This window comes from Diorhabda carinulata, chromosome X (assembly GCF_026250575.1).
Source record: "Diorhabda carinulata isolate Delta chromosome X, icDioCari1.1, whole genome shotgun sequence".
NCBI lineage: Eukaryota > Metazoa > Arthropoda > Insecta > Coleoptera > Chrysomelidae > Diorhabda > Diorhabda carinulata.
This window is the reverse complement of record NC_079472.1, coordinates 22771783-22798183: the sequence shown is the minus strand read 5'-3', so window position 1 is coordinate 22798183 and position 26401 is coordinate 22771783. Positions and strand designations below refer to the sequence as shown.

At 32.2% G+C, this 26401-nt stretch overlaps 2 protein-coding genes across 2 annotated transcripts in view; one reads left to right on the top strand and one right to left on the bottom strand.

Annotated features, from left to right (window-relative positions):
* LOC130902036 (chitin synthase chs-2-like) overlaps window positions 1–19942 on the bottom strand; it is a 37191-nt gene extending 17249 nt beyond the window's left edge. Inside the window, exons 1-8 of the mRNA XM_057813836.1 lie at window positions 19847–19942; window positions 17477–17561; window positions 17076–17311; window positions 11726–12019; window positions 8659–9059; window positions 5528–5753; window positions 2557–2877; window positions 13–204 (exon numbers count right to left, since the gene is read on the bottom strand). Coding sequence (XP_057669819.1) covers window positions 13–204; window positions 2557–2877; window positions 5528–5753; window positions 8659–9059; window positions 11726–12019; window positions 17076–17311; window positions 17477–17526 — 1720 coding nt within the window. The 5' untranslated portion in view covers window positions 17527–17561; window positions 19847–19942. The remainder of the gene's footprint in view (window positions 1–12; window positions 205–2556; window positions 2878–5527; window positions 5754–8658; window positions 9060–11725; window positions 12020–17075; window positions 17312–17476; window positions 17562–19846) is intronic.
* A 2118-nt stretch (window positions 19943–22060) lies between these two features.
* Window positions 22061–26401, top strand: part of LOC130902035 (glutamate receptor ionotropic, kainate 2-like) — a 28100-nt gene continuing 23759 nt past the window's right edge. The window contains exons 1-2 of the mRNA XM_057813834.1: window positions 22061–22272; window positions 25760–25906. Of these exons, the coding sequence (XP_057669817.1) occupies window positions 22182–22272; window positions 25760–25906 (238 nt within the window). The 5' untranslated portion in view covers window positions 22061–22181. The remainder of the gene's footprint in view (window positions 22273–25759; window positions 25907–26401) is intronic.

Below are 26401 nucleotides of genomic sequence, written 5' to 3'. Positions count from 1 at the left end.
AAAAGTATTTACTTTCGTATTCGTAATAATCTGGCATATTATATTGTAAGTAGCTTCTGACAATTCTATGAGCACATTGATCTTCGTCCATTCTTAATACAGATTTTAAGAATTCCACCATTTCTTCTTTGGTTTCATGCCACATAGTACCACATGCGTATATTTTTGTAATTTGATCGCTATCGGTAGATATATCTTCTGGATCTACAAACAATAGTTATATTTTACTTCATGAACCTTTTGCTTCGAGTCTGTGTTTTCGAAATTGAATTACCAATTTCATAAATGTCATTTGATAATTATTGAATTATTAACAATGAAATCATCAGAGCCATGAGATGTACTACACAAGCGATACTATAAGCAATCCGAAGTCTGTAGCCTATAAAATTGTTTATAATAGGTATAGCCTCTGAAAGTGCTTTTCGATCGGAAGAGAACAACCTCTGGAGGCAAAAGAATTTAAGGCATAAAAATAGGAAATGGTTAAAAATAAAGGATCTATTAACTGAGAACTCAGATAAAATAGGATTAAAAATCCATAATAAAGGATACATGAATCTTCTTAGATGGCTCGGTAATAGAAATGGAACAGGAGCCGGTGGGTCTTGAAGGCAACTGATCAATAAAAGTCGTACAGTCCTGGATTTATACGCTTCAAGCGGAATTGCACGGAATATAGTGAAGGCTACCGACTTTTGAGGGTGGTGAATCAAAACATCAAAAATGGTAATGAGCTGCTGCTAGGCACTTTCCTGAATCCGTGACACTATTGTATACCTCTGGTGGATACTTCGATACTATAAAGTGGAAGGAGAGCTCGAAGCGGATAGGCTTTCAAAAAGTGGGATGATGTGAGAGAATATCGAAGAGATATTAGAGACAACCACCAGAATATATGGTCAAAGAAGTGATTTTACGATATCCATTTGACTAACGATTGATGAAGAAAAAACAAAAACCATAATCATTGAAGTGATCATGGGAAGTGACAATGCCACTATTGTAAAGAATGTAACGAAGAAGAAGAGACACTTGAGCGTCTGTTCTGCCTTCACATGCTTGGAGACTACACAGTATATTGCTCGAAGAAAAAAATGAATTAGAGATATAAAATTAAGAAACATGTTATTTTTGGTTGGAAATGAGTTAGATAGTTATATAAGTTTCGAAATTGTGAAAAATAAGGTAGTTTAATCGTGAACCACGACCAATCTAAGTCGAGGGTGCTCGTACTAACCTTACCTAATAATTAAATATTATATTATTATAATTATAATTTTGAATAATAATTAAATATTATTATAGTTTTTTGAGTTGGATTGTAATCGTCTTGAGACATTTTTTCACGAAACTACAAATGATAAAATCCAAAACTTTATTCATAATTTTGTTTCATGAATCTACAATAAATTAGTCTTATTTCCTCTGACTATCACAGTGGCTTCATAGAGACAGTATTGCCACTTGACAGTGGTTGCCATGTTTAACCCAACCTCGGCAGATTTAATATTTGTTCTTCTCATAATAACGCTTATAAAATCGTAATTCATATTCTCAAGTACTTAATAAAAAATTTTTCAAAGACTCAATAGTATTTTTAACTACAAAAAAATACGTGGATAATTTATTTTGTGGCGCAGTTTAGGTTAAACATGGCGGCCCCACCTTCATGTGGCCATACTGTCCCTATCAAGCCACAGAAACATAAGAGGATTTATCGCGCTATCTATTAACCAAATATTTTTGTATTACTATAACTGAGGGAAATTACTATTTTCGAGATTATGTGTAGTAGAATTTTAAGAAGGTCGTTAAAAAGCGGCTGTTGTGCCAGAAAGCATCGATACTGTGCATAAACTGATATTACTCGATATTGCTCGAATATTTGGCTGTCAAAAAGATTTGTTCGCGTTGCATATCGCATAATTTGACAATCGCTCAAAAAAAGCTCGTGTCGATTGGTGCGAAGAAATGCTGAAAAAATCCAACAAAAGTTGTTCGCGTACGATGCACTTCGAAGCAAATGCTCGCCTGTTTTTTCGGAATAACTGGACATGTCGTCACTGTTCAATTAAAGCAACGTAGTACGGTCAATTCTGAATGGTATAACAGCTTTTGTTTGCCAGAAAAAAATCAGGAAAACGAATCATTCTCCGCCACGGTAATGTAAGCTCTCACATATCGGTTCAAACAAAAACGTTTTTGAACAGTCGAAAATATCGAATTGATGGGTCATCCGCAGTACAGTCCTTGTTTGGCATCCAACAATTTCTTCTTATTCCCTCAATTCGAAAATAAATTTCAAGATCAACATTTTTCTACACTTGAAGAAGTTGTTAATGCAAATAACATATTTTTAATCGGAAAGAAAACATTGTTCGGATAATTGGTTCAACCGCATGTAAAAGTGTATTGATAATGGAGAATATTTTGAAAGGCGATAAAGCCGTATATAATTATAAATATTTGTTTTTCTTTGTTTTAATTAGCAGTTTTTTATATAAAATAAATTGTCACAAGACTCATCGACGGTATAAACAGAATTTTACATACTATGAGCAGTTATCAATTTTATAAGACTTTCTTGTTGCTTTCGCCTATTCATAGCCACTGATTGATCAATTAAAAATGCATCATACATCGGTTTGAAAAACAATTTTTCGGTGGAAACAAGTTTATCATGATTGTTGGACCAATTATGAAGGGTAATCCATGTTTGTGATAATAACCATATTAACCATATCCAAGCATACTGATGGCCAACAAAATCCTCGAGGTACGTCAAGCTGGGTGTGTTGAAGAAGAGGTAAGCCGGGATGGAATCTACGTAGGCACATTCGTTTCTGTTGTACATACCGCACATTGATATCAAACCTATTCATAAAAAAAATATGTGGTTATTTAAAAACATTGTCATCATTAGTTTTTAACTTAAATTTAACAAAATTTCATTACAACTTCAAAATTATCTGCTTTTAATGTATGCATAATTACTATAAATTAATATTTTCATATAATGAATTATCAAACTTAATTACGATGTACGTATAAAAAAACTAAATAGAATGAATTTATGTTCTATTAATTCATATATAAGATTGTTTTAAAATTTTCCGACGTAACAAAGAAAAAAGACAATTTGTTGCATAACCATTCCTATATCTCCTTTTAAGTCTATTATACATTTTTTTCAGCGAAGCTTTAACCTTTTTATTCTTTCCACATAAAAGTTGTTGTCTTTTTTCTCAAAATAGGCGTGATAACATACTCGTTTGATGTAAATATCTTTCCTTAAAATGAAATTTTAAGGTTAGGTAATAGGAAAAAGTCGCTGGGCACCAAATCTGATGAATACGGTAAGTGTCAATCAATTCGTGAATTTTATCCATGATATTCACAGAAGTGTGAGAACGTACGTAAGTCAAAGAGGGATATGGAATTTGATGAGATGAAGAAAAAAGCTACTACAGAATATACTGTGGCTAAGATCTCACAGAGAGAGTGGACAAACCACTTTAACAACCTATAGGATACTCCTAGCATGCTGATACTTTTGAAATCAGCGAAGGGGCGATTTCAATATCGAAAAATAAAAAGTCTCCAGGACCAGACAATATAAGCAACGAAATGATTAAGTATGGTGGCAACACACTGACAGCATTATTTACCTTGATGATGTATTCGGGGACAGTATTCTGTGAGTGGAAAATCAGCATCACTATTCATAAAAAAAAGAAGAAGGATCCAAGTAATTACTGCACCATAATGAAACTTTTAACAATGATATTAACACAGTACTTCTCGATAAATATAGAAATAAATGAAGAGAAACAATGCTCCAGACACAATAGATCTACCATAGACGCAAAACTCATACTGACACAAATTATATTGTATAATAAGCTGGTCTTGCTGTGCTTTGTTGACCTAACCCATGATTGGGTACAGGGAGAATTAACTCAAAGACGTTATACGCATCATTTTACAGGAAGTACGAGTCAATAAAAAAATGATACAAATAGTCAAGGAGCTCACTAAACCATTCAAGAATACAGCACGGCAATATGTTCACAGATGACGTTCTAATAACAACAGGAATTAGACAGGGTGACAGTTTAAGTCGAATACTTTTCAATCTTGTGCTAGACCTCATAATAGAACGAGTAAAACTGCAGGAAGAAAATACACGATAGAGAGTTCCGAATCGTATGCTGCGCAGATGTTGCTGTCCTCATAGCAGAAGATGAAGAAATCTACAACGAATGATTTTCAGATTCAACCATATAACAGAACAATAAAATAATAGACCACATTTGAGCTTCAACTATACAGTACCTATAACATGAAGCAAACGGAATATGGTGCAGCAAAATCATATCTACCTCAAGCAATGTGCGTATATATAAAACATCTGTACGTCCCATATTGACCTATGCAGCTGAAACGAGAGCGGATACAAAAAGGACAAAACAACTTCGGACAATATAGATGAGAACCCCATAGATCAATAGCCTGTAACCAGATAACAGATGTAGTCAGATGGGTACGGAGGAGAAGACGAGAATGGAAGACACACGTCGACAGAATTGGGGAAGATCAGCTGGCGAAAAAAGCATACAAGGAAAAGCTAACCACCAGAAGATTAGAAGGCATACCTTCAAAGAGATGGGCCAAATCATGGACATCGACATCCCAAGAACGAGACTGAAGAAATTGGAGAATACAGTGTGGAAGGAGAAGACTTTATCGAGCAATGATGCGTAATACTTTCCTGTTATTGATTTACTTTTACGAAGATAGTCGATGAACATAATCCCATGACTATACCAGAAAACGATCGCCATCACCTTATGGTCTATGAAACGGTCTTTGCCTTTTTCGGAGTAGGTTTACTCTTTGCAATCCACTGTCTTGACTGTATTTTTCATTTCTGGAGTTTAGTTAATGTAAAAAATTCAACTTATTTTGCTTAAACTGTGTCAATAAGGCCTGGGAAATATTCATTCGAATGCCCTTTTGGTCCAATGCTAGCAAACGCGGAATCCAACGGACGCATAGATTACGCATGCTGCATAATTCTTTAGTCAATATGTGAAAAATGCGTTTTTTTTACTACTATATGTTTAACCTTAATCCTACGTTCGTCTAGTGCCATTTGGTGACCTTTTTGCGGTATTTGACTGCCCGAAAGCTCGACGTTGGTACAGCTGATGTTGCCACGTTCGAATTGAGTCTCCGTAGGCAGTATCTAACGTCTCTTTTATTTGCGAAGGCGTTTTGCCTTTCAAAACCAAATATTTAATGACAGCTCGATATTCAATGTTTTCCATTTGCAGAAAAATTTTCACAGACTCATTTATACGATTGTCAAACAGAAGCTAAACATCCAAAATGACTAAAGTTTCAATGGGAATCTCTCAAATATATTGACATCTTCGTGTTGAAGTCGGAAACTTTTCGGGCAACCCTTGTTTATAGTAAATCCCGAAAAACGACAAATTCATGAATTGAATTGAAAGTTTACCTGTTAAAAGAACGGGCACTGCCATATTAATTGGTAAAGCAAAACCGGTAGCTTGAATTTTAATTTTGCAGGCAAATTTACTGAAAGCGTAACACATATATGTGGAAACAATGTTGATAAGAAATGTCAATATAGGTGTCCAAAAAGATGCTTCCATTCGTATAGGTACTATGTCCGCTATCGCATCCGTGTAATTTATACCAGAATTGCCAACGATCGGTTCTATCTGCATAAAAAATAAAAACAAACTAAAATATAATTATTAAGAAGTTTCTATCTAATAGATGTGATTTAAAAAATACGGTGAATGAATTTTCACAACAAAAATTACTTACCCTGCTTTTATTATAACTTATCAAGAAAATTTATCAAAAAAAATGACTAGGAAGTAAGAATTGCAAGAAATTTATAGCTCCACTATATCTGACATGTTTTAAACAAGCAGTTTGCATAGTCTGTTATAAAATATAAATTTTGAAAAAAATATGAACACTAGTTTTGTCTTATGTTGGGAAAAAGTACAAGGGAAGCTCGCGAAATATTAAAAACCATCTATGATGTAACGCGTTTTTGATTCGTGTATTTTTGAGTGCTACAAGTCTTCTTCGCTGTTTAGTCGCTATATTTATCAACACGGGACTTTGAGCATTCGTAAAACGCCTACCAAAATGTTTTTAGGTACGCATTTAACCCTGGTAGGTATAAATGCGTTAATAACTAAGGAAATGCTTGAGAGAGATTAATTCGAATCTATTATGACCTTGCTAAACTAATATCTTTACCACTCCTCGTATAATCCGTCATTCGATTGTGAAGCATGTAACTTTTGCATATAAAGAACATATGAACAAATAACTGAGAAAATTTACAGTTCTTTTATTGATACAAACACAGGATTATTACAAATACTTTAAAACAAGCAAAATAAATATATTCATAAAACCTCAAACATAATTAGAGTTGGATTAATAAGACTGACATGAGTAGATACGACTATAGAAAGATTAGATCTTCAATTACCGTCACAGGAGACAAAATATTAGAAAATATATGAGATCGCTGGGAATACAAAATAAAAGAATCAATTGTAAAAGTCCGTATCCTCGTACCTAACTTTCATGACAGACCTTGTTTTTTTGTCATAGTTAGTATGGGTCAATCTTCGTGAATATACAAACATCTCCCTTTCATAACCTGTCAATAGTTTTCCTACAGCTAACCCACATTCTGAATTTTCTAAGAAGAGTGATATTAATAGATCAGCTGTAAACACTGGGTTCCCCACTATTGCATGTATAATTGAATTTACTGTTTCTGATACAACATCAAGAGTTGCTTCAATAGATGTGCCTACTAGCAAGTATCATCCTCTTTTAATTTCAATATACCAGGAAATACAATTATTTGTGGAAGAGTTTCATCACAAAACGCACATTACAACAGTTCAAGTCTGCTGTCGTATAGGTCAGGGATGGGGAAACTACGGCCCGCAAGCCATCTCCGGCCCGCAAAGCGTTGAAATCCGGCCCACGACCAGCAAACAAAAGTTAAGTACAATTTTCTTTTTATCAGAAATTACATTCTATTGAATTGGCAGTAAAGGCAGTACACGTCGGGCATAAAACCCGTAAGTCCGACTGTCGTCGAACTCACTACCTATTTGAGGTAACTATTTTTGAACACCAGCAAATTGGAATTTTATAAGTCCTTATCTAGGACACAATACCCAATTATAGTTTCCCACACCCAGAAAATATTGGCTATGTTTGGTACAAGCTATTTGTGCGAACAAATGTTTTTAATAATGAAAAAATTGTCTTCGTAATAGGTTTTCAGATGACCTCCTTTTTTCATTGTTAAAGTTTTCAGCATCACAAATGGAGCCGGCTTATGATGAAGTCATGTAGAAACAAAAACAGTTCCACATGTCACATGTCACATTTTCCCACAATGACTAGTGCCCCTCAACCTTCTACTTCGCAGCTAATTAAAGTTCAATTAATTCAATGTTATTAAAAATGTCATTTTTTAATATTGCACAATAAATTAGTATTACAGAAAAATTATGGCAATATTTTAATTTTAGTAAATAATGTAAAGCCTCAACTTAGCCTGCCATATATTTCGTTAACAAAAATTGGCACGCGAAGAAAAAAGTTTCCCCATCCCTGGTATAGGTTGATGAAATTTACCTCAAACATCATTAAATGACTCAAATTTGAGGTACGTAATAAAGACGACAGACAGATGACAGAATCTTAAACTAGGGTTACTGGAGAAATTTGTAAACGTCTTAAATCAAGAGCTGTACTGGAATAGTACTGAGGAGTGGACTAGATTTTGAGTTACTTGAAATAGTTCTTAATGAAGTATGAAGTATAAATCAAGAGTAGAACAGCGGAATTCATTAATTCTAGAAGTGATTTCTCCAGTCATTTCTTGTATATTGTTACGACCTCGTCTACTAACATAGATGCGGATGCGGTTACATTTTTTATAATTTATTTCCAGTATGCTATGGCCGTTTGTATAGAATCAATTTCTAGGAAAAAGTTTATGTTAGTTTACATTCTAAAATGGAATTATCAGGAGAAGGAAGATACGTGTTTAGTAATAAGTCTTTGGACATATTTTAATAAATAGTGAATTTAGGGTTAGTCTATAAATAAATTAGATAAGTAAGTAAGAAACATAGTGTGTAAATAAATTAATTAAGTGAGAAGTTTTTATAAATCCACCCCACCGTTAAAAACAGTTTGATTAAATGAGAAAGATATTACATTGGTGTCAGTTGTGGGATTATATAAACAAATAGTTACGTAACAATAGCCAAGAAACTAGGTGACCTGAAAGAGACTGAACTAAAAGCAGAATTGGAGAATTGTGAGCTGGAAAGTCCTGTAAGAAGAGCGAATTAGTAGAAAGACACACTAGTAAGTGAAGATATTTCTGCTGAAATGGACAAGAAGATTTCAACTATGAAGAACGATAGTTTTGCCGATATTTTATCATTGAAAAATTGGAGTCGCATTTGCGAAACTTTAGATTCTAACAACATAATAGAACAGTAGACAAGTTCCTAACAATATTGTACTTAATGCGTAGAGTGAATGATAATTTAAGTTTCTTACCTGAGTAACATTGAAAGGGTGATTAGTTATCGCCTTTGGTAGTTTGTTGAATAAAAACATCACATCTCCTTCTTTGATCCATAATATTACCAAAACGCCGATGAAAAATATAATACATTTAATTGGTGCTATTATGGCATAAATGAAGTAAGTGTCTGTAAGAAATTCCTTCCTAGTCTTTCCCATATTACTTATGAATTTTATAGAGGACTTATCAGTAACAAAATTTTGCCACCAGCCAACTGAGATTAAGGTCAAAGATACTGGAATTGCCATGAGTACGAGTTTACCTTCTACCATTGGCCAAATTACGAGAGCACTTGCTTGAATTATTATAGCGAGTATGTCCAACACAAAACGTATTTTACTGTTAATTAGAATTTTTTCCCTGGATAACAAATCTTGAAACAAAAATGTAATACATGTATGTGAGTTCATTAATAATTGATTATATTGAAAGCGTGAACAACAACTTTCCATTGTATTAGAGAACCTCTTAATTGATTATATTAATAGCGTGAACAACAACTTTCCATTGTATTAGAGAAGCTCTTAATTGATTATATTAATAGCGTGAACAACAACTTTCCATTGTATTAGAGAAGCTCTTAATTGATTATATTAATAGCGTGAACAACAACTTTCCATTGTATTAGAGAAGCTCTTAATTGATTATATTAATAGCGTGAACAACAACTTTCCATTGTATTAGAGAAGCTCTTAATTGATTATATTAATAGCGTGAACAACAACTTTCCATTGTATTAGAGAAGTTCTTAATTGATTATATTAATAGCGTGAACAACAACTTTCCATTGTATTAGAGAAGCTCTTAATTGATTATATTAATAGCGTGAACAACAACTTTCCATTGTATTAGAGAAGCTCTTAATTGATTATATTAATAGCGTGAACATCAACTTTCCCTTGTATTAGAGAAGTTCTTAATTGATTATATTAATAGCGTGAACAACAACTTTCCATTGTATTAGAGAAGCTCTTAATTGATTATATTAATAGCGTGAACAACAACTTTCCATTGTATTAGAGAAGCTCTTAATTGATTATATTAATAGCGTGAACAACAACTTTCCATTGTATTAGAGAAGCTCTTAATTGATTATATTAATAGCGTGAACATCAACTTTCCATTGTATTAGAGAACCTCTTAATTGATTATATTAATAGCGTGAACAACAACTTTCCATTGTATTAGAGAAGCTCTTAATTGATTATATTAATAGCGTGAACAACAACTTTCCATTGTATTAGAGAAGCTCTTAATTGATTATATTAATAGCGTGAACAACAACTTTCCATTGTATTAGAGAAGCTCTTAATTGATTATATTAATAGCGTGAACAACAACTTTCCATTGTATTAGAGAGCCTCTTAATTGATTATATTAATAGCGTGAACATCAACTTTCCCTTGTATTAGAGAAGTTCTTAATTGATTATATTAATAGCGTGAACAACAACTTTCCATTGTATTAGAGAAACTCTTAATTTCATTTAAATTGTGTTTAGTAGAAGAGAACACCATAATTGTTATGTAAAATATAATGTTTTATTGAAAACTTTTTGCTCTTGTAGAAATCCAATGAAATCAATTAATTTGAAGTCATCTTGTTGAAGACAACCAAGTACAACATTATACTGAAAATAAAAATGTTACGTTTTAAGTAATAATAATTAAATTATAGACTCAAACATTAATAAAAAAATACCGTAAAATTTGTATGTGGAACCTAACAAGTAAGTTCTAAAAAGAAAAATATGCTCCTGCGATTTTATACGACGAAAACAACAATCTGAAAATGATCACTGGTATGCTAATATACCTATTGGAAGAAATCCGATTCAAAATCGTCTGCCGAAGCGAATGGTTTGAATTAGAAGGAAAAAAAATTATTAGTCACTTCAATAGATCCACCGCGATTGGTCGATTGGCCAAAAGTGGTGTACAAGAACAAGAGCTTATGAAAATCACGGTTCACAGCTCAATGAAACCCTACTTGAATATTGACGAAGAGCATCATAATCAAATTTTTGACAAATTTTTGGAAATACATCTTCATCAGTTATAGATACTAACACGTTTGGATCTTCACTCAATTTTTCTTTTTTTAATTATTTTTGCTCTGTATTTTTTTATAATTACCAGCAAATTTTCTATCCGAATATTTTCTATCGAATTGATAAATGCTCAAAAGCTTTATAACAACTTTATCAAGCTTTTTGCTACCCATAGACGCCTTTTTCAACTAAAATAAAAGCTAAGAGACCTGCTGAATTGTATGGTGAAAATAAATCGAGTTATTCTTCACTTTCTTAAAAATATACAGTTATTAGATGTAATATGGATCTAAGGTAATTTCTGAGTCACTTATTATATATCAATCACTGTAGTTTTCAATTTCGTCTATTATTGTATCAATAACTATATCTTGTGCTTATAGGCATAGCTGTGATTTGCACGAGGAACTAAATTAAAAAAATTAGTTGTCGTATTTCCGCCATTTTTGAAAATTTTGTTGGCTTGTCTTATCCCGACTAAATAACTTTTTTCGCGACTTTTCGAATTGTCTTCTACTTCGAGACCATTTCAATTGAATAACAATATACTATAATAGAATTTATATGATTGTGTGCATTGTGGAAGTTGTTTTTAACATAATAAAAACTAAGAGATTTTAGAAATAATCATAAAAATTGAAGATAGAATTAAAAATTCTATCTTCATTCAATTGGTTATTGACATTTGTCAATAACCAATATTAGAAAAACCTATTGTATGTAGGAAAAAAGTCTATGCAAGAAAAATGTATTATATTATTTCCCTTTTTGATCATGATAAAGCTTGGACTGAAATATGGGTCAACGAACTAGAGCACACACATAATAAAACAAGAGCCCTGAAGAATCCTTACTTGGTTAAGAGCTGTCACTTTGCAGGATTTATTTATATGAATAATATATTTTCAAGAATCGTTTTTCAGCATGGAAAGATGCGTGGAGCTTTTTAAATGAAGTTCATCTTTTTTAGTTTATTTATACACACTCACTTATAATTGCCGGGATTAAGCAGACCCCATTAGTTAGCATAGCAGCTTTAATAACATCCATCTCCGGAAAAATGACGAAAACTAGTATAGCGCTGCCGATTGTCGGTAAAATTTCTGTTAAACCTAGAGTGATAAAGTCGAAAGTTGAAGGATATTTCCATGATTTAAAACTAAGGATTCTGATCGATCTTACGAACGTTCCTAGTTCTGGTACCATGTAGGAAATTATTATTAACCATATCCAAACTACTCTTTCTTCTTCTGGTAAATTTACTATATATTGTTGGCGTTTATCTAAGACAGAAAAATTTACTTAACAAGGTTTTGTCAGTCGGTATAAAGTGCAATAAAATTCTTGATATTAAAAATCTGAAAGCCCATAAATATTCATATTTTTATTTTATAAAAATTTTAGTATAGAGAGGTCTCCTTTTCCTCATTAGTCGAATTTTTCAAAGAAAAATTAGACTATTACGGTAGGCATGACTAGAAGAAAAATGGGGGGCACATCATTTTTCCCATGTTTTGAGACCTCCTGAACACGATTATGATGGTTTTTCGAATGTCTGTTTATATTTATATTCTATATATATGTTTAAGCTACAATTCTTATTTTCGTCTCTCGAGCAATTGCTATGGGTCCGATTTGGTTCAAAATTAGCATACATGGCTTTTTTGGCGGCGGATTGATGTTATTAGAGTTTGATTGAAAACAAATGAATATTTCGAGGGGTCGCAGTGCAAAAAAGTGGTTTTTGACCTTTGCTCACCTCAAACGAAAAGCGACTGAAAAATGAAATTTCACATGTAGGTTCAATTAGTTGCGAGATGATTTCCTCTGTCTAAGGTCGAAACTTTCCATCTCCACCCTTCTCCATTTTATGGTAATTTTTGTTATATTTTCTTATTTTTTGGCCAGAAAAAGTTTAACCAGAGGGTTCGAACTTCGCATGCAAGTAGAGGTGATGTTGAAGAATTGTCTTTCTTAAGTTCAAAGTTTTCTTCTTCAGTTCTTCCAGCACAAAACGCCCGAAATCATTTTGATCGTTGTAATTGTTGAACTGGACCGCCTCATACGAGTATGATCGTTGTTAGGGTGATTTTTTTAATTCCCATTTTCGAAATTTCTTGTCATTATGACAATTTTTTCTTTGTTGTCAATTGGAATTGAACAAGAGGGTTCGAGACCATCGGGTCTATTGAAATTATGAATTTTCATTCGAGAGAGAGAGAGTTAACTTGTGAAATGAAAAGTTATTGAGGAATAGCAAATTTTCCATATAAAGAAATAAGATTGAGAATTGATATCATTTCCAAGAAATTCATTTTATGGAAAGATTTGTTTGTGTATTAGTTAAATTCTTCATTCGAGCTCTGCTGCTCACGGCTTTTTTTTATCCTTATGATTGATCAGGAGTCTGATTGGAATTCTCTGTTTCCATCGTTTTCTCTATGTTTTTCCTTTCCAAGCATGTACTCTCATTTCCTCTTGAATTTTTCCTTTATTTCGTCCTATTTTAACTATCTGGTGAAGTCTTTTTAAACTTTTCTATTTCTTCTTTGATTCACTTAACTCAATTATTTTCGTCATAATAGGTGTAGGCTGTTCATATATCTTTATAAATATAACTGTTTCTTCTTAAGTTATCGTTTATTGTTATTTGCTCCGTCATTTTCTTCGTGTGTTAATGCTGATTTCATCCTAATTCGTTTTTCCTATTTTCTTTGAATAAAGCATAAGAGGTGTAGCTCCTACATAAAAAGTACGCATGTGCCAAAGGTAAACGACTATCATCTGTTTAGCTTGAAGTCTACTCTTTTGAATGCGATGTCTATCGTTTCTGTAGATAAACCAGTGTAGCCGTTACCCGTGTTTGTATAGGACCGTTTTTTGCGGTAAAAATAGACCAACGAATTGTTGTGAAATTTCACATGAAACTTTGAAAAAACTACAACTGAAATTTATAATTTATTGAAACAATTGTATGGTAATGAATGTTTATCGCGTCAACGTGATTTTGAATGGTTTAAGTGTTTTCAAGATGTTGGAGCTGATTCACGTTAGGATCGTCCTCGTCAAAAACGGATAAAATATCGAAAAATTCGGTAATTTTGTTCGATCCGACCGTCGGCTAAGTATTCGTGCTATCGCTGAATCTATAGGAATTGAAAAAAAATGTGTTTGGTAAATTTTACATTTAAATGTCAAGATGTGAAAAGTGCCTAACTAACTAACATACTCAAATTTGAACAACAAGAAGCTCACAAAAATATTTGTACTGACACTTTTAATGCGATTGAAAATGATGCAAACTCACTAATAAATTAAAAGGAGTCTGTTGAGGCCGTGAAAGTAAAACCGGTGCGAAGGAACTGACAGAAAAAAACTTCCTGCACTGTTTCGAACAATGGAAGTTTCGCATTGAACAATATAGAGATAAAGGAGGGGTATATATTGAAGGTTATACTAAATTAATATACATAATATCATTAAAAAATATTTTATCTACGACTGTTGTATATTGTACCCATTATACGTCTTCTTGCTAGACCTTAATAATACCCATTAATCACTGCTGTCAGATGCTTTCTGGATTTATTTAAATTATATTGTATTCTCACTAAAAATTGATTTTTATAAATTTATTATGTAAAACTACTAAATATTTACAATTTATTTCTGTAAACATGAAAAAGTAAATTTTCCTTAAAACAGGGACCTCCAAGGCATGGAACATTTACACTGAGCTGTCAGCGACATGTGTTTGACATATGTCTGTTCCTTAACGTACCATGGTTTGTGAAACAATTTATGAATTGAAATAGTTTTTGAAATATAATAAATTGGATTCGAAACTATCAACATTATTTGTGTTTTCAGATTTTTAATATTTTATGTAAAATTATGTTTAAAAACCAAATAAAAATGGATATAGAAAATGAAAGTGACTTTTTTTAACACTGCTAGAAATTAGAGAAGCTTCAGCAAAAATATTTAGCAGTCGTGGAACCACGTAGAAAACTTTTTTATTAGTGGTGTTATGAAAAAAAGTTATTCTTGATAAAAAGTTCTGCATGGTCCAAAAGGTAAAATTTAACCATCAGATATCAATTTTTTCAAGCAGTATACGAGGTTTTGAATTAAAAGTTGTATTCAAATATGCAATTATTAAGCCATTTATTATGAAAATTCAGGTTTTGTGATTATTTACTAATCATTCCGTATTAATTATTCTAGCTGAATACAATTTATCTCTCTTACCTGTTAAAAACATGATAACCTTTCTATTTATTACTGTTTTTGGACAACCTTGCAATTCACTAATGCATAATAATTATTTATTGTAGAAATTGAAAAATCCATACAAAGAATATTTATTAAACAGAAATAAACATTATTAAATTTTAATTCAATGTCCTATAGCTTCGACTTATCAACCTTCTCTTTGTAAACATTCAATTGTTCTTTTGTCAAACTCTTGTATAACTTTCCGTATCATATTTGGAGTAATTTTTCAGAAATAATCCTCTCCAAATGGTTTACATCATAAAATGGTCCTCGCTGATAAACCTACTGTTTTAAGTAACCCCATAAAAAAAGTCAAATCAGCAGACCTAGAAGGTCAAAAACTATCTGAATACCTTTGAATCACTTTTTCATTAAGCACATTTTCAAGGTGCACCCTAACGTTGAATGTATTATGGATGGAAGCACCGTCTTGTTGGAACCAAATTGACTTGTAACGGAAAGTCGTGTAAAAAATCACTTTATTTTCTAATAATTGTAAGTATTGTGCGGTATTTAAGGTCCAACTAATTTATTTTTGTACACACCACACCATACGTTCGTTTTAAAAGAATATTGGCTCCGAGTTCTTATTACAAAGTTTGGATTACTGTTATACCACCAGCGACAATTTTGTGATGAGACGGTTCCGTTTGAAGAAAATATTGCCTCATCGCAAAAAATTATATTTGTTGTAAAAAACGGGTCTTCATCCAACTTTCCTTGAATCCGAGCGCAGAATTCAAAACGAATATCGTAATCCCTTAGTAGTAACGTGTGTACAAATTGCGGTTTGTATGCATGATATTTATTACATTTCAAAATATTTGCCACTGTATCTTTACTTACTGAAATAGTTTAGATTGCAGAGGCCCTTTTTCTTAATGACATTTTTGGTTTTCTAAAATAGAAAGCATCAGTTCAAATTAAGTTTCTTTATTCGCAACCCGTTTTCGGCGTTTATTCTTAAATTTATTTTCTATACTTTCACTAGCGTTAAATTTTATTTGAAACTAGCTGACCCGGCAAACGTTGTTTTGCCATATAAATAATTTCCTAGTAATGTCTAACTACTTAAATGACGATTGATCAGTTTTCGACCGTAGAGGAAAAATGATTAAATTACTAAAATGGCTATTAAAAAATAAGGGTGAAAATTGAGGATTGTATGTATTTTTGTATGTTGTATCATAAAAAAATAGAAATTAAAAATTTTGTCTAAAAAATAAAAAAAAAATTTAGGGGTGGACTACCCCTAACATTTAGGGGGATGAAAAATAGATGTTGGCCGATTCTCATAGATACCGGATAAGCACAAAAAATTTCATCAAAATCGGTCAAGCCGTTTCGGAGGAGTATGGCAACGAAAACTGTGACACGAGAATTTTATATATTAGATTTTTGTTGAATTCCTAATGTTTCTATCCGGATGTCTATTATTAAAACTATTTGCGGCCTCTCTATGTGTTTTGTAATTGCCTCCAACATTTAACACAATAAACAATTTGCCATTTTTATTGTAATGTTATAAACAACTCACTCTGACATCCACTTTCACATACTTCATGTCAGGGCATCCTAGACTGATTTAAATTTTATCCAGTCAGAATAATTAATACGGAATGATCAGTAAATAATCACAAAACCTGAATTTTCATAATAAATGGCTGTAATTGCATATTTGAATATAACTTTACTTTATAACATTTTTCTGAATTATAAAAAAAGTTTTCCATACGATTCCAACTTAAGTAGACACACTGTATATTTACGTCAACACCCTTTCTAAAATGTTTTCTTTTTTTGTTATCTATAGTTTTATGATCATTTTTGTTTCCTTCGGATGTAGCCTTCGTCTTATTTACGTCTATTTCCCTTTTCATTCTCCCAAACTCTGCATTAGATTTTTCCTATATTATGTAGAAAAGAAATAAAAACATGTTCATTAACATTCTTCAAATTGGATACCTGCTTTGATTTTTACTTATGATAAGACTGGCACGATTGATACAGTTCCTTATTTTAAATATTTCAGTCATTTTATGCAACATTTCGTATAATTACCTAAATATTTATTACAGTAGAGTCTTGTGATGCTGGGTTTAATTTGCGATGTCATAAACAGAAGAGTTGCTTTAGATATAACAGCGGTACCTAGGACGACTAAGAATGTTACGATGATGGTGATAAATTTCAGTATCTTTACAGAAATATCTATATATTTGGACTCCGCTGTAGATCCGGTGACAGTTGGTCGAGGCGTATTCTTGAATAAATTCCATTGCTCTCTTTCTTGATTACTACAAATAAAAAAAATAATGAGAATTGATTAAACAAAAGATATAGTAATAAAAAAGAATGTTTCAAAGTTTTCATTTTGTTTTCTTGCGGATGAACTTGTTTTTTATTAATTATAAAAATGTTTTATTTTGATAATAAATATTACAATATAGTAAAGAACTAACTTGTTCTCAAGAAGAGGCTCGATATCTGGTTCAAACTGTTCTCTCCTCATTGTTTTTGCCGTTTTGTTTCAGGAAAAACCATGACCTAAAACATTTAATTATTTCAAACATTTGTGTTTAAAAAAGACTATGTTCAGTGTACACGATGCTTCAACAATGTTGGGAAGGGGACGAATTTTCGTACGAAATACGTACCCAAAATGCAAATACTCCCATTTTTTTTCTTGATGAGTCTTTCATAAATCGTCTTGATTTTAGGACTTTTTAGTTTAGTTTTAAATAAACAGGTCTAAACGTCAATTTCTACTTATTTCTTGAAATTAATTTTCTTCAAAAAGATTTAAAATCAAGACAATTTTTTCTATATAGTGGGTGGTCCAGTGAGAAATGTATTACTTTTCGATTTCTGATATTTATTATTTATTCCATATTTATAGCTACTTTAATCGTTGAACATCAGTAAGTAGCTAACCCGGCAAACTTTGTTCTGCCTTAGAAAAAAAATGTGCAGCATATTTTGGATTTTATTAAGTTCAATTTTTCATTTGAATAATAAATGTAAATAAAAAAAATTGAATATTTTAATGATACTTTTTGGTCAGGTATTTGAGTGCATAGATTCGATGAAGCACCTTGTTGTAGACAACATTTTTATTGTTTTATTATCAGGTGCTAGAACAAATAACAGAGATGGTCTTCCGATCTATGAACATGCCACATATATATGATCATGGGAAAAACATGGATTTGCTTGATTCAGACCACAAACTTTTAAAGATTGTCCTTGTGATTTATTAATAGTCTTGGTGAATGCAAGACGGATCGGAAATTGAGCTTGCTTAAATTCGAACGGCAAATCGGTTGGGATAGTGGAATTTTCCCTGGAGTTTATGATTACTACGAAGCCAACTTTTATTCTTAGATAATCCAGCGGTAATCCAAGCACATCCTATTAAATAGAGCCTTGAATATTGGATTAAATCCTGCCCGTCCCAAATTTTTTGTTCTAATTAGAAGTAACCTTCATATTTTTGAGTGTTTGGTAGTGCTTCGACACGAATCAATGAAAGCATTGGCTCATGTTGAGGAGTCCAATTTCACTTTACCTTTAAGGCAGCACTATCCGGAAAACTTGCGCCACAATATTTGCAAACAACGCTCATTGGCCTAATGCGAACGCTGTATTCAGTGCTGCCATCGAATCGAAACACTGCTCAATACAAATCAGTACTTCTTAGATTTCTTTTTGTGCGTCAAAATTGATATAGTGGTTGATCTCTGAGGTTTGCTCGACGATTTTGTATTGCCAACCGAGCCATTTCGCGGGCTGCCTCACTTTGCTCCTGCGAGTAAAAAGTACGAAGTCCAACCTTACTAACGCGGCGCTCTTCACATGCACTTTCTTCTTCAGTCCTTTCATTCCAAATGTTTCAAATTCTAGTTGCATTACGGCTTTGTCGGGAAATATTCGATCGTCTTGGTTGAGGCATTATTAATGATAATATCGGCACGAAACTCGAAATGAACACGTCAACTTCAAAACTTCTTATTGTCAAATTTTCAATCATACTTAACTATATACAACATTATATTTATTCCGTATTCCATGTTAGTTGCATTTTAACGATTTTTTTACTGATAAATTTTTCGGTTTTCTGTTTGTTTGTTGCGTTTTGTTAACCACGTTTTATGTCACGCTTTTTCATCCAAATCGGTTCGGCTGTTCTTGAGTTAAAAATAGTGTAACTAACACGATTTTATTTTACATATATAGATAATGCAAAATACTTGAATTTTCTCGAGATTTACGTTCACTGAGGTTCGTTAACTAATGTAGTAATCGGGTCATAGCCATATAATGGATCTTTTCTATTTCAGTATACAAGTCAGGTACATGCGATTAGATTACGGATTGATACGTTTGGTTTTGTTTTTCTGAGCTGTAAAAACAGAACCCAACATTCCGTTCCAGATAAGAATTTGCAATTAGATCACGGATCATAGTTTCTGAAAAGACCTCTTGTATCTTTTTCATACACCCGAAGGCAGTTCACTTCGCCGAAAAAGTTCACGTCTTCCTGCGCCACCATACGTCTCAACATCGCATTTTAAAATTTATGTGGGTCGAAATCTCTATACTATGATGAATCGTGATCTTGTATAACATGATGGGACAAATCTCACCAAGAAATATTGGTTAAAGTTAATTCTAAAATCGACCATATGGATATTTGTAGGAGATTCTCTCTAGAATTTTCTAGTTTGGTAATCAAAAGATAAAGTTCTGAGATACTATGTGTAAATATTTACAGTATGATTTAGATGTTGTGATCTCAGTATAAGATTTTATTAGTAATTTATTCAACTTACCTAATAAATTTAACGATTGTTTTTATGATAAATTCACTGTGATATTTTGTCAACAAAATTAGTACTGCGACTATAATTTTAAGGTTTTCAATAAATGTATCTAATCTTTAGCTTAGATAAGATTATAATTCAAATTATTATTGATGTCATTTTTTCTCCGAATCAATCAAAACAATCTTAGTTGATAGTCATTGATAATTTTATTCCGATGAAATTCAATAGAATTTTCAAACAAATAAAGAGCAAACGACGAAAAGGATATATGTACTCATAATTAGCAGTTTTTTAAAGCAAGGGAGTGAATATTATGATACGGCCAAACATCATCTTCGTGTATTAACATTTTAAATTAGCCTTTACGTACATCATACTTAAATCGCTTTATAACAATATTGTTGAAACCGGTTCGTAGACAATTCTTTAAAAACGAGCAACTTCGATAAAGTTGTAAAACTCACAAATGGTACTTACAAATTTTATTACGTAGGTTATTCTACTCAAGTAGTTTCTAATGTTACTACTTAAATTTTAAGAGATGGCAAGACGAATGTAAATATGTCAAATTTGACATTGCCATCATGAAATTTGGCATTTTTATTGGTGAATGTACTCAGAAAGTGCTGTCATACGAGGACTGCTTCAGTTATTCACAGATATTTGAAACATTAATTATGGTCAAAAATAAATCCAAACGTCAACATTTTCTATGACGTGTATTAAACCAACAGCAGTGTGCCGATCAAGTCACTTCGACTTCTGGTGATAAAACACCATCTCGAACCATCGTGTTTCACTGATTTTCCTAATTTAATAGTGGTCATACTTTTTTGCAGGATGAATTTTTTGAAGTTTGTCTAAAAGCGGCGGTTGAGCCAGAAAACTAGCCAGCCAGTATGCCGGCATTTGTATATGAGAAAGATCTGTTCGAGTTGGATACCGCATGATTTGACAATCGCTCAAAAAGAAGCTCGTGTCGATTGGTACAAAGAAATATTGAAAAAATTCAATTGCGGTGCTTGAGAAGACGTCTAAGATCGCGATAGGCGACGAATCATTCATGCATATGAACATGAAACTAAATAACCGTCGACTATATAGGTCTTTCAAGATTCAAGATTATTAGTAGTTGCATTCTTTAGATAGAGTGAACACATTTCATCCCTTCTTTGAAAATCCTGAATCACTTGAAAGAATTGAGTTAAGAATCGATAGTTGAAACGATAGAAAATTTCTTCATCTTCTTCTACCATGTATTGGGCGTAGTCGCCTGTTTTATCTTCGACATCCTTGCCTCCTTTCCTGCTTCAAGGTTGTCGCTCCACCTTTTTCTGGGTCGGCCGGTACTCCTTCGGCTCAATGGGGATTTATCGCGCGCTATCTTGACTGGTCTGTTGTCATCCATACGACTTATGTGCTCATTCCATTTTTTCTTTCCTGATAGAACCCATTCAGTAGGGTTTTTCCGTCTATCCTTTCCATCATTCTTTTGGTTTTCGCCGTTTCCGGCCGTGTCCTTCGGTGTAGGTCATTATGGGTCTTACCGTGACTTTGTATATTCTCGATTTGGCTTCTATTCCGAACTTCGTCTATATGCCCTATCGGTGGATTGAGTAGCTGAGAAGGGCATGTTGCCGGTCTCAAGCCCGGATAAAGAAGGAGGGTTCTTGGGTTAGGTTAACTCCCTGCCTAAGGTAAAAAAGAAACATTACTCAAAGACCAAATACTTTGCCTTCGGAACAGGACGGATTCCAAGACGACGATCTATCAGCAGGCTGAAATGGTTTGATCACGTGCCTAGGATGACAAATAAGGAACCAGTTAAAGCTATATGGGGAGAACAAACAAATAATGTACAGAAAATAAGTAAAGCCAAGAAAACCTGGAAACTTGAAATATTGGACATAACAGGAAAACATGGCAATAAGGAATAACTGCATCAAAAAGTATTTAAAAAGGCCCCATATCTTCGAGGAAATAGAGGCTTATAATTATATATATAAATTATAATTTACTGTAAAAAGAAAGGTGTTTTGCTCTACTTTTTCTGGGAAAATGACGTTTTCATTTAATGCACAAGAGACTGCGGAAAATAAACTGGGACATCAGTAAAAAATGCTAATTATTTTGAGTCCAATAAAATCCTCGTAATATTTTGTTTCACTAAATATTGCGCTATTTCTAGCCTCGTTTAATATTAAATTTTGGACACGTGCCAGCCGAAGTGCCAGGCAATACTAACTCTGTAGTTTGTTAGACCTTATAAACAGAAATTGTACTTTCTGGAAATGTAACGTATTATTTTCTAGTGTTTTCATGTCATATTCCTTAATCAAAAATGGAAAAATTATTGCATTTCAATGTTTATTGGATTATCTATTCATTCTTGTTAAAATATGTGATTTGTATAAAACGTGAAGTGACTGTGGGTAAGTCAAATAATTTCAAGATATAAATTTTGAAAACAAAGTGTCAGGGAAAAATTATTCCGTCATATTAATTAGGATATCATGCAGTTAACATACATATCTCACGTTTTATTTATCAAAGTTTATTGACCTTATAGAAGATATAAAAAAGGTATATACATAAAATCTAAAATAACTTGATTGAACTAACTTCTCTAATAGAGACAAATATTTCAAAGATTTTTGGATATATAATCCTGAAAAGTGACAAGTGGTCTCATTATTTTGACACATTTAAGAAGAAAAATGACTAAATGATTACACATCGTGGAAATTCAATTACAGCCTATTCGCCTTCATTAAATTTATGGATTATTCTTTTAGCATTGAATGACCACATTGTTTTCGAAAATTGTTCGGTTTCTTGGTGTTTTTTTATAAATATAATAAGATTGATATTATCTGTTGATTATAATTTGAAAAATTTTACTAGGTTTGGAAAAAATGAAGTTGGACAAATGGTGCATTGAAATATTTTATTTTAAATATGTATACATTTTCCCTTAGTATCTATTTAAATATATGATATTAAACAGCGAATTACTTAAAATTCGTTACTTGTTATACTAGAATGCAATTTTTATAATTTCATGTTCATATTCCCTTTTAACTAGAACCTTATTATCTACCCTCTTTGTATAGTTCTTCCAATATCAATTGCAGAAGACAGTTATGTGAGGAACAATCAATATTTCATAAATACGCACGGCACTCATACCAAGTTAAGAAATGAAACATAATATTTACTCCTCTTATAAAATTCGGTAAAAACCTTCAGTCCACGTTGACTCATCATCTTCACTATTTACCAATGAAAACATCGAATCTTAAACATAAATGCATTTCTATTGGCCGAAGCTATCGGAAGGCGTATGTACATAATTTCTCTAAAATATTCCTGCCAGACAGCTTACGATAAGCAAAGAATACTTTCTTACATGAGATAAATATTTTCAAAAGTATTTATAAAAATAATAAATGTACCTATAAAATGAGGTATCTACGCCTAAGGTAGATCAAACAAAATTGTCGTAAAGGGTTTTCATCTAAGTTTTTATTATCTGTAATTGATATTGATGACAAACATTCACAAACATCCCCTTTCAAATATAACGGATAAAAGTATTTATCAATATTCAGGCCCTTTCTATATCAATTATAAGGCAAAGATGGTACAGAACAACATTTTTTTAGTTTGAACGTATATGAAATAATACTTTCATTCTCCTTTTCTATCATTACAACAAAAGAACCTTTCATTGTTTGAAATAGAATATACAGCGAAATAGATCTTATTTCTTCAAATATAAAGATCTAGCTAAACTAGAAATTCTTAACAGGCAAAGCGGAATGAGTTAACGTATGATCTTGGTTGAGATTCCTTGATTTATCCTTTTCTAGTTCGGGCTATTTTTTCCTTATTTTATTCAAAAAGTTCTGCAAGGGCGTGAAGGTAGTAATGCTGATTGTTGACTTGACCTTTGGAAATCCAATGAAGGTTCACGATACAATGAATATCTAAAAAACAATCATTACTGCTTTGATATTTGTTTGATCATTTGTTATATATAGAAAGAGTGTGTCTCATAAATAACGTCAATGTCCAATGTTGACTTTGTTTATTCAATTATACAAAAAGAAAGCGTTAATATTGATATAAGTATAGCCCATCCTTGGGTTAAGGTGCAAAAAATTTGTCGTACTACATTTTCAAAATCTTCTTTTAATTCAGACTTTTTCCCACGCAAAAAGTTCGTCATGAATCTGAAGAAATGGTAATCTGATGGTGTTATGTCTGTGGTTTAGCATTGTCTTGTTGTAAAAGAGAACCCTCTTTGTATTAAATAAATCTGGATATTTTTCCGCAAAAACCAACCAAAATATACCTCGCCGTTTATAGCTGGACCATCTGGAATTATTTAGAAGTACAGTAAACCTTCTTAATTCCACCAGACATACAACAAGACTTTCCGCTCGAATTGACCTCTTTTTGTGACGGGTTTTGGTAATTATCTTCCCTTTCCACAAAGCTTTTGTTTCCAATAAAGATTAAAAAGCAATTGTACTCTCCAGAGAGAATTAGAGTCTTAACAATACGTTTAAATTGAGGCGTAGAAATTTCCACATATGACAACCAATAGTACTTGTGAAACATTCTCTAGATGAAGATTGGCGAGTAGTCTTAAGTTCATGAGAACTTTAATTCATCACGTGTTAGTATTTTTTGCGATGAGTTCGCGATATTTCCGTGCCATTCAAAATAAGATTTTAGCTAACAATTTTTCAGATACTTTTTACATGTTAACCCTCTTGTCAATACTTAGATACTGTTTTACATGTTCTTAGTTACATATCTTTTGTATTTAACGACAAATTCGTAATCTGTTGCAAGAAATCAAATTTTTAGAGAATTCGATAATGCATTTGTTTATTTTTATTCTCAATTCAAGTTTAAATTGTAAATTTCAATCAAGAAAATTTTTAATTCGACCGAATAATACATGGCATTAATATTTGAAATGATTTCGGGCTGATTTGGACATACCAATGAGGGCTATTTTGTCAAGTATTGCTGCTTCTATGTCAATAATAATCTTGACTCTCGAGGCTACAATTATTGCTATTTATCAGTTTAAGCCACTGACTGCACATGATCTCAAGAGAAATAATCTACAATCTTCAATTTTTGGACCAGTTGAATCTTAAGCACGTATAGGTTAAGATATTTGTCAAAATTGTCCAAGCATATTCATTATTACGAAAGATGAATAATCCATTAATTTAGATTTTGTTCCACATTTTAGTTCACCTCGTACTTCCGTATATTCTTTTCACGTTTGGTATTATTAAATCATTCAAAGAAGATATGATCGATTATGTGCGATGTCAAAATCAATAAGTCGAATATAAGTTGACTATAAGAATCGATGACTGATTTTTACAGTAAATTAGAATCACACAAAGAATGTCGTCTTTTGCTGTGATGAACAGATTACGATTTTAAGGGGATGTGCCACGTATGTTAAATCAAAGCTGTCTTTCAGCCTTATTCACCGTTTTGGTATATGTAAGACTCAATTTCTTCTCTAACATTGAGTCCTAAGAGTAACTGCTTTGGAAGTAATGAGACAAAAAAAATTGAAATTCTGGACAGGATAGGTTTTTCTTATTCTTTTAGCATAATTTTGACCAGTCAGATAATAGCACATATTTAAGAAAAAAAATTTAGTTTAAAAATACTTTCTTCGTTCGTAATTATTCTGGAATAAATAATTTCTTTGTTTTGTTTTCGTAAAATAGATTAAACAACTTTGAAAATATGCATATTTTCAAAATGAATAGCTGAGGTTCTCAAACTTCTTAAAACTTTCTTTTGATTATAACCCAAACAACTTTATAATGGACATAGAATTGAATATTTAAGTTAAATTGTTTACTACTGTTTTAGGTGTACTTTTACAAGATTTAACTTCTCAAATCAATATTCCATTGAATAGTACAATTTATAAGAAAAACATGTTTGAACACATAGTTCCTTTCTCGAGTAGAATTATGTCAGTTTCTGGAACGGATAATTTTGAAGCAAGCCAAACTTGTGAGTACCTACTATAGATATACAACAAGTGTAGTGAAACATCGCTTGTCAAACTTACAAGGTGTAATGAAAAAAAAATAGTGTGAGCTATTTTATTAAAAACAAAGTCAAAAGGTAAAATAAAATTTTAATTAAACGCGTACTATCCTAGCTTGGCATTTATGTCAACGTTGAGCTTATGACTGAAAGCAGTGCAAAAAGGTTTCTTTCGGAAAGGTTTTTATCTGAACCGTGGTGAGATGTGGTTTAGGTCTGTTTCCTCGCATATTGTCTTGCCTTCGTTTTGAAATAAACCAATAACATGACATCGATGTTCGATTTTGATTAACAGACCTTTTTATAGCGAGATAAGTCTTCAAAGTAAATATAGTATCACCATAGATGTATTTAAACAAATCATGAGGCTATTTTGTACTCTTTTTAGCATGAAATAAAATTTAATGAATTGTGTTGTTCAAGATCTATGTGCACCGTTTGTAATTACTGCTATAACAT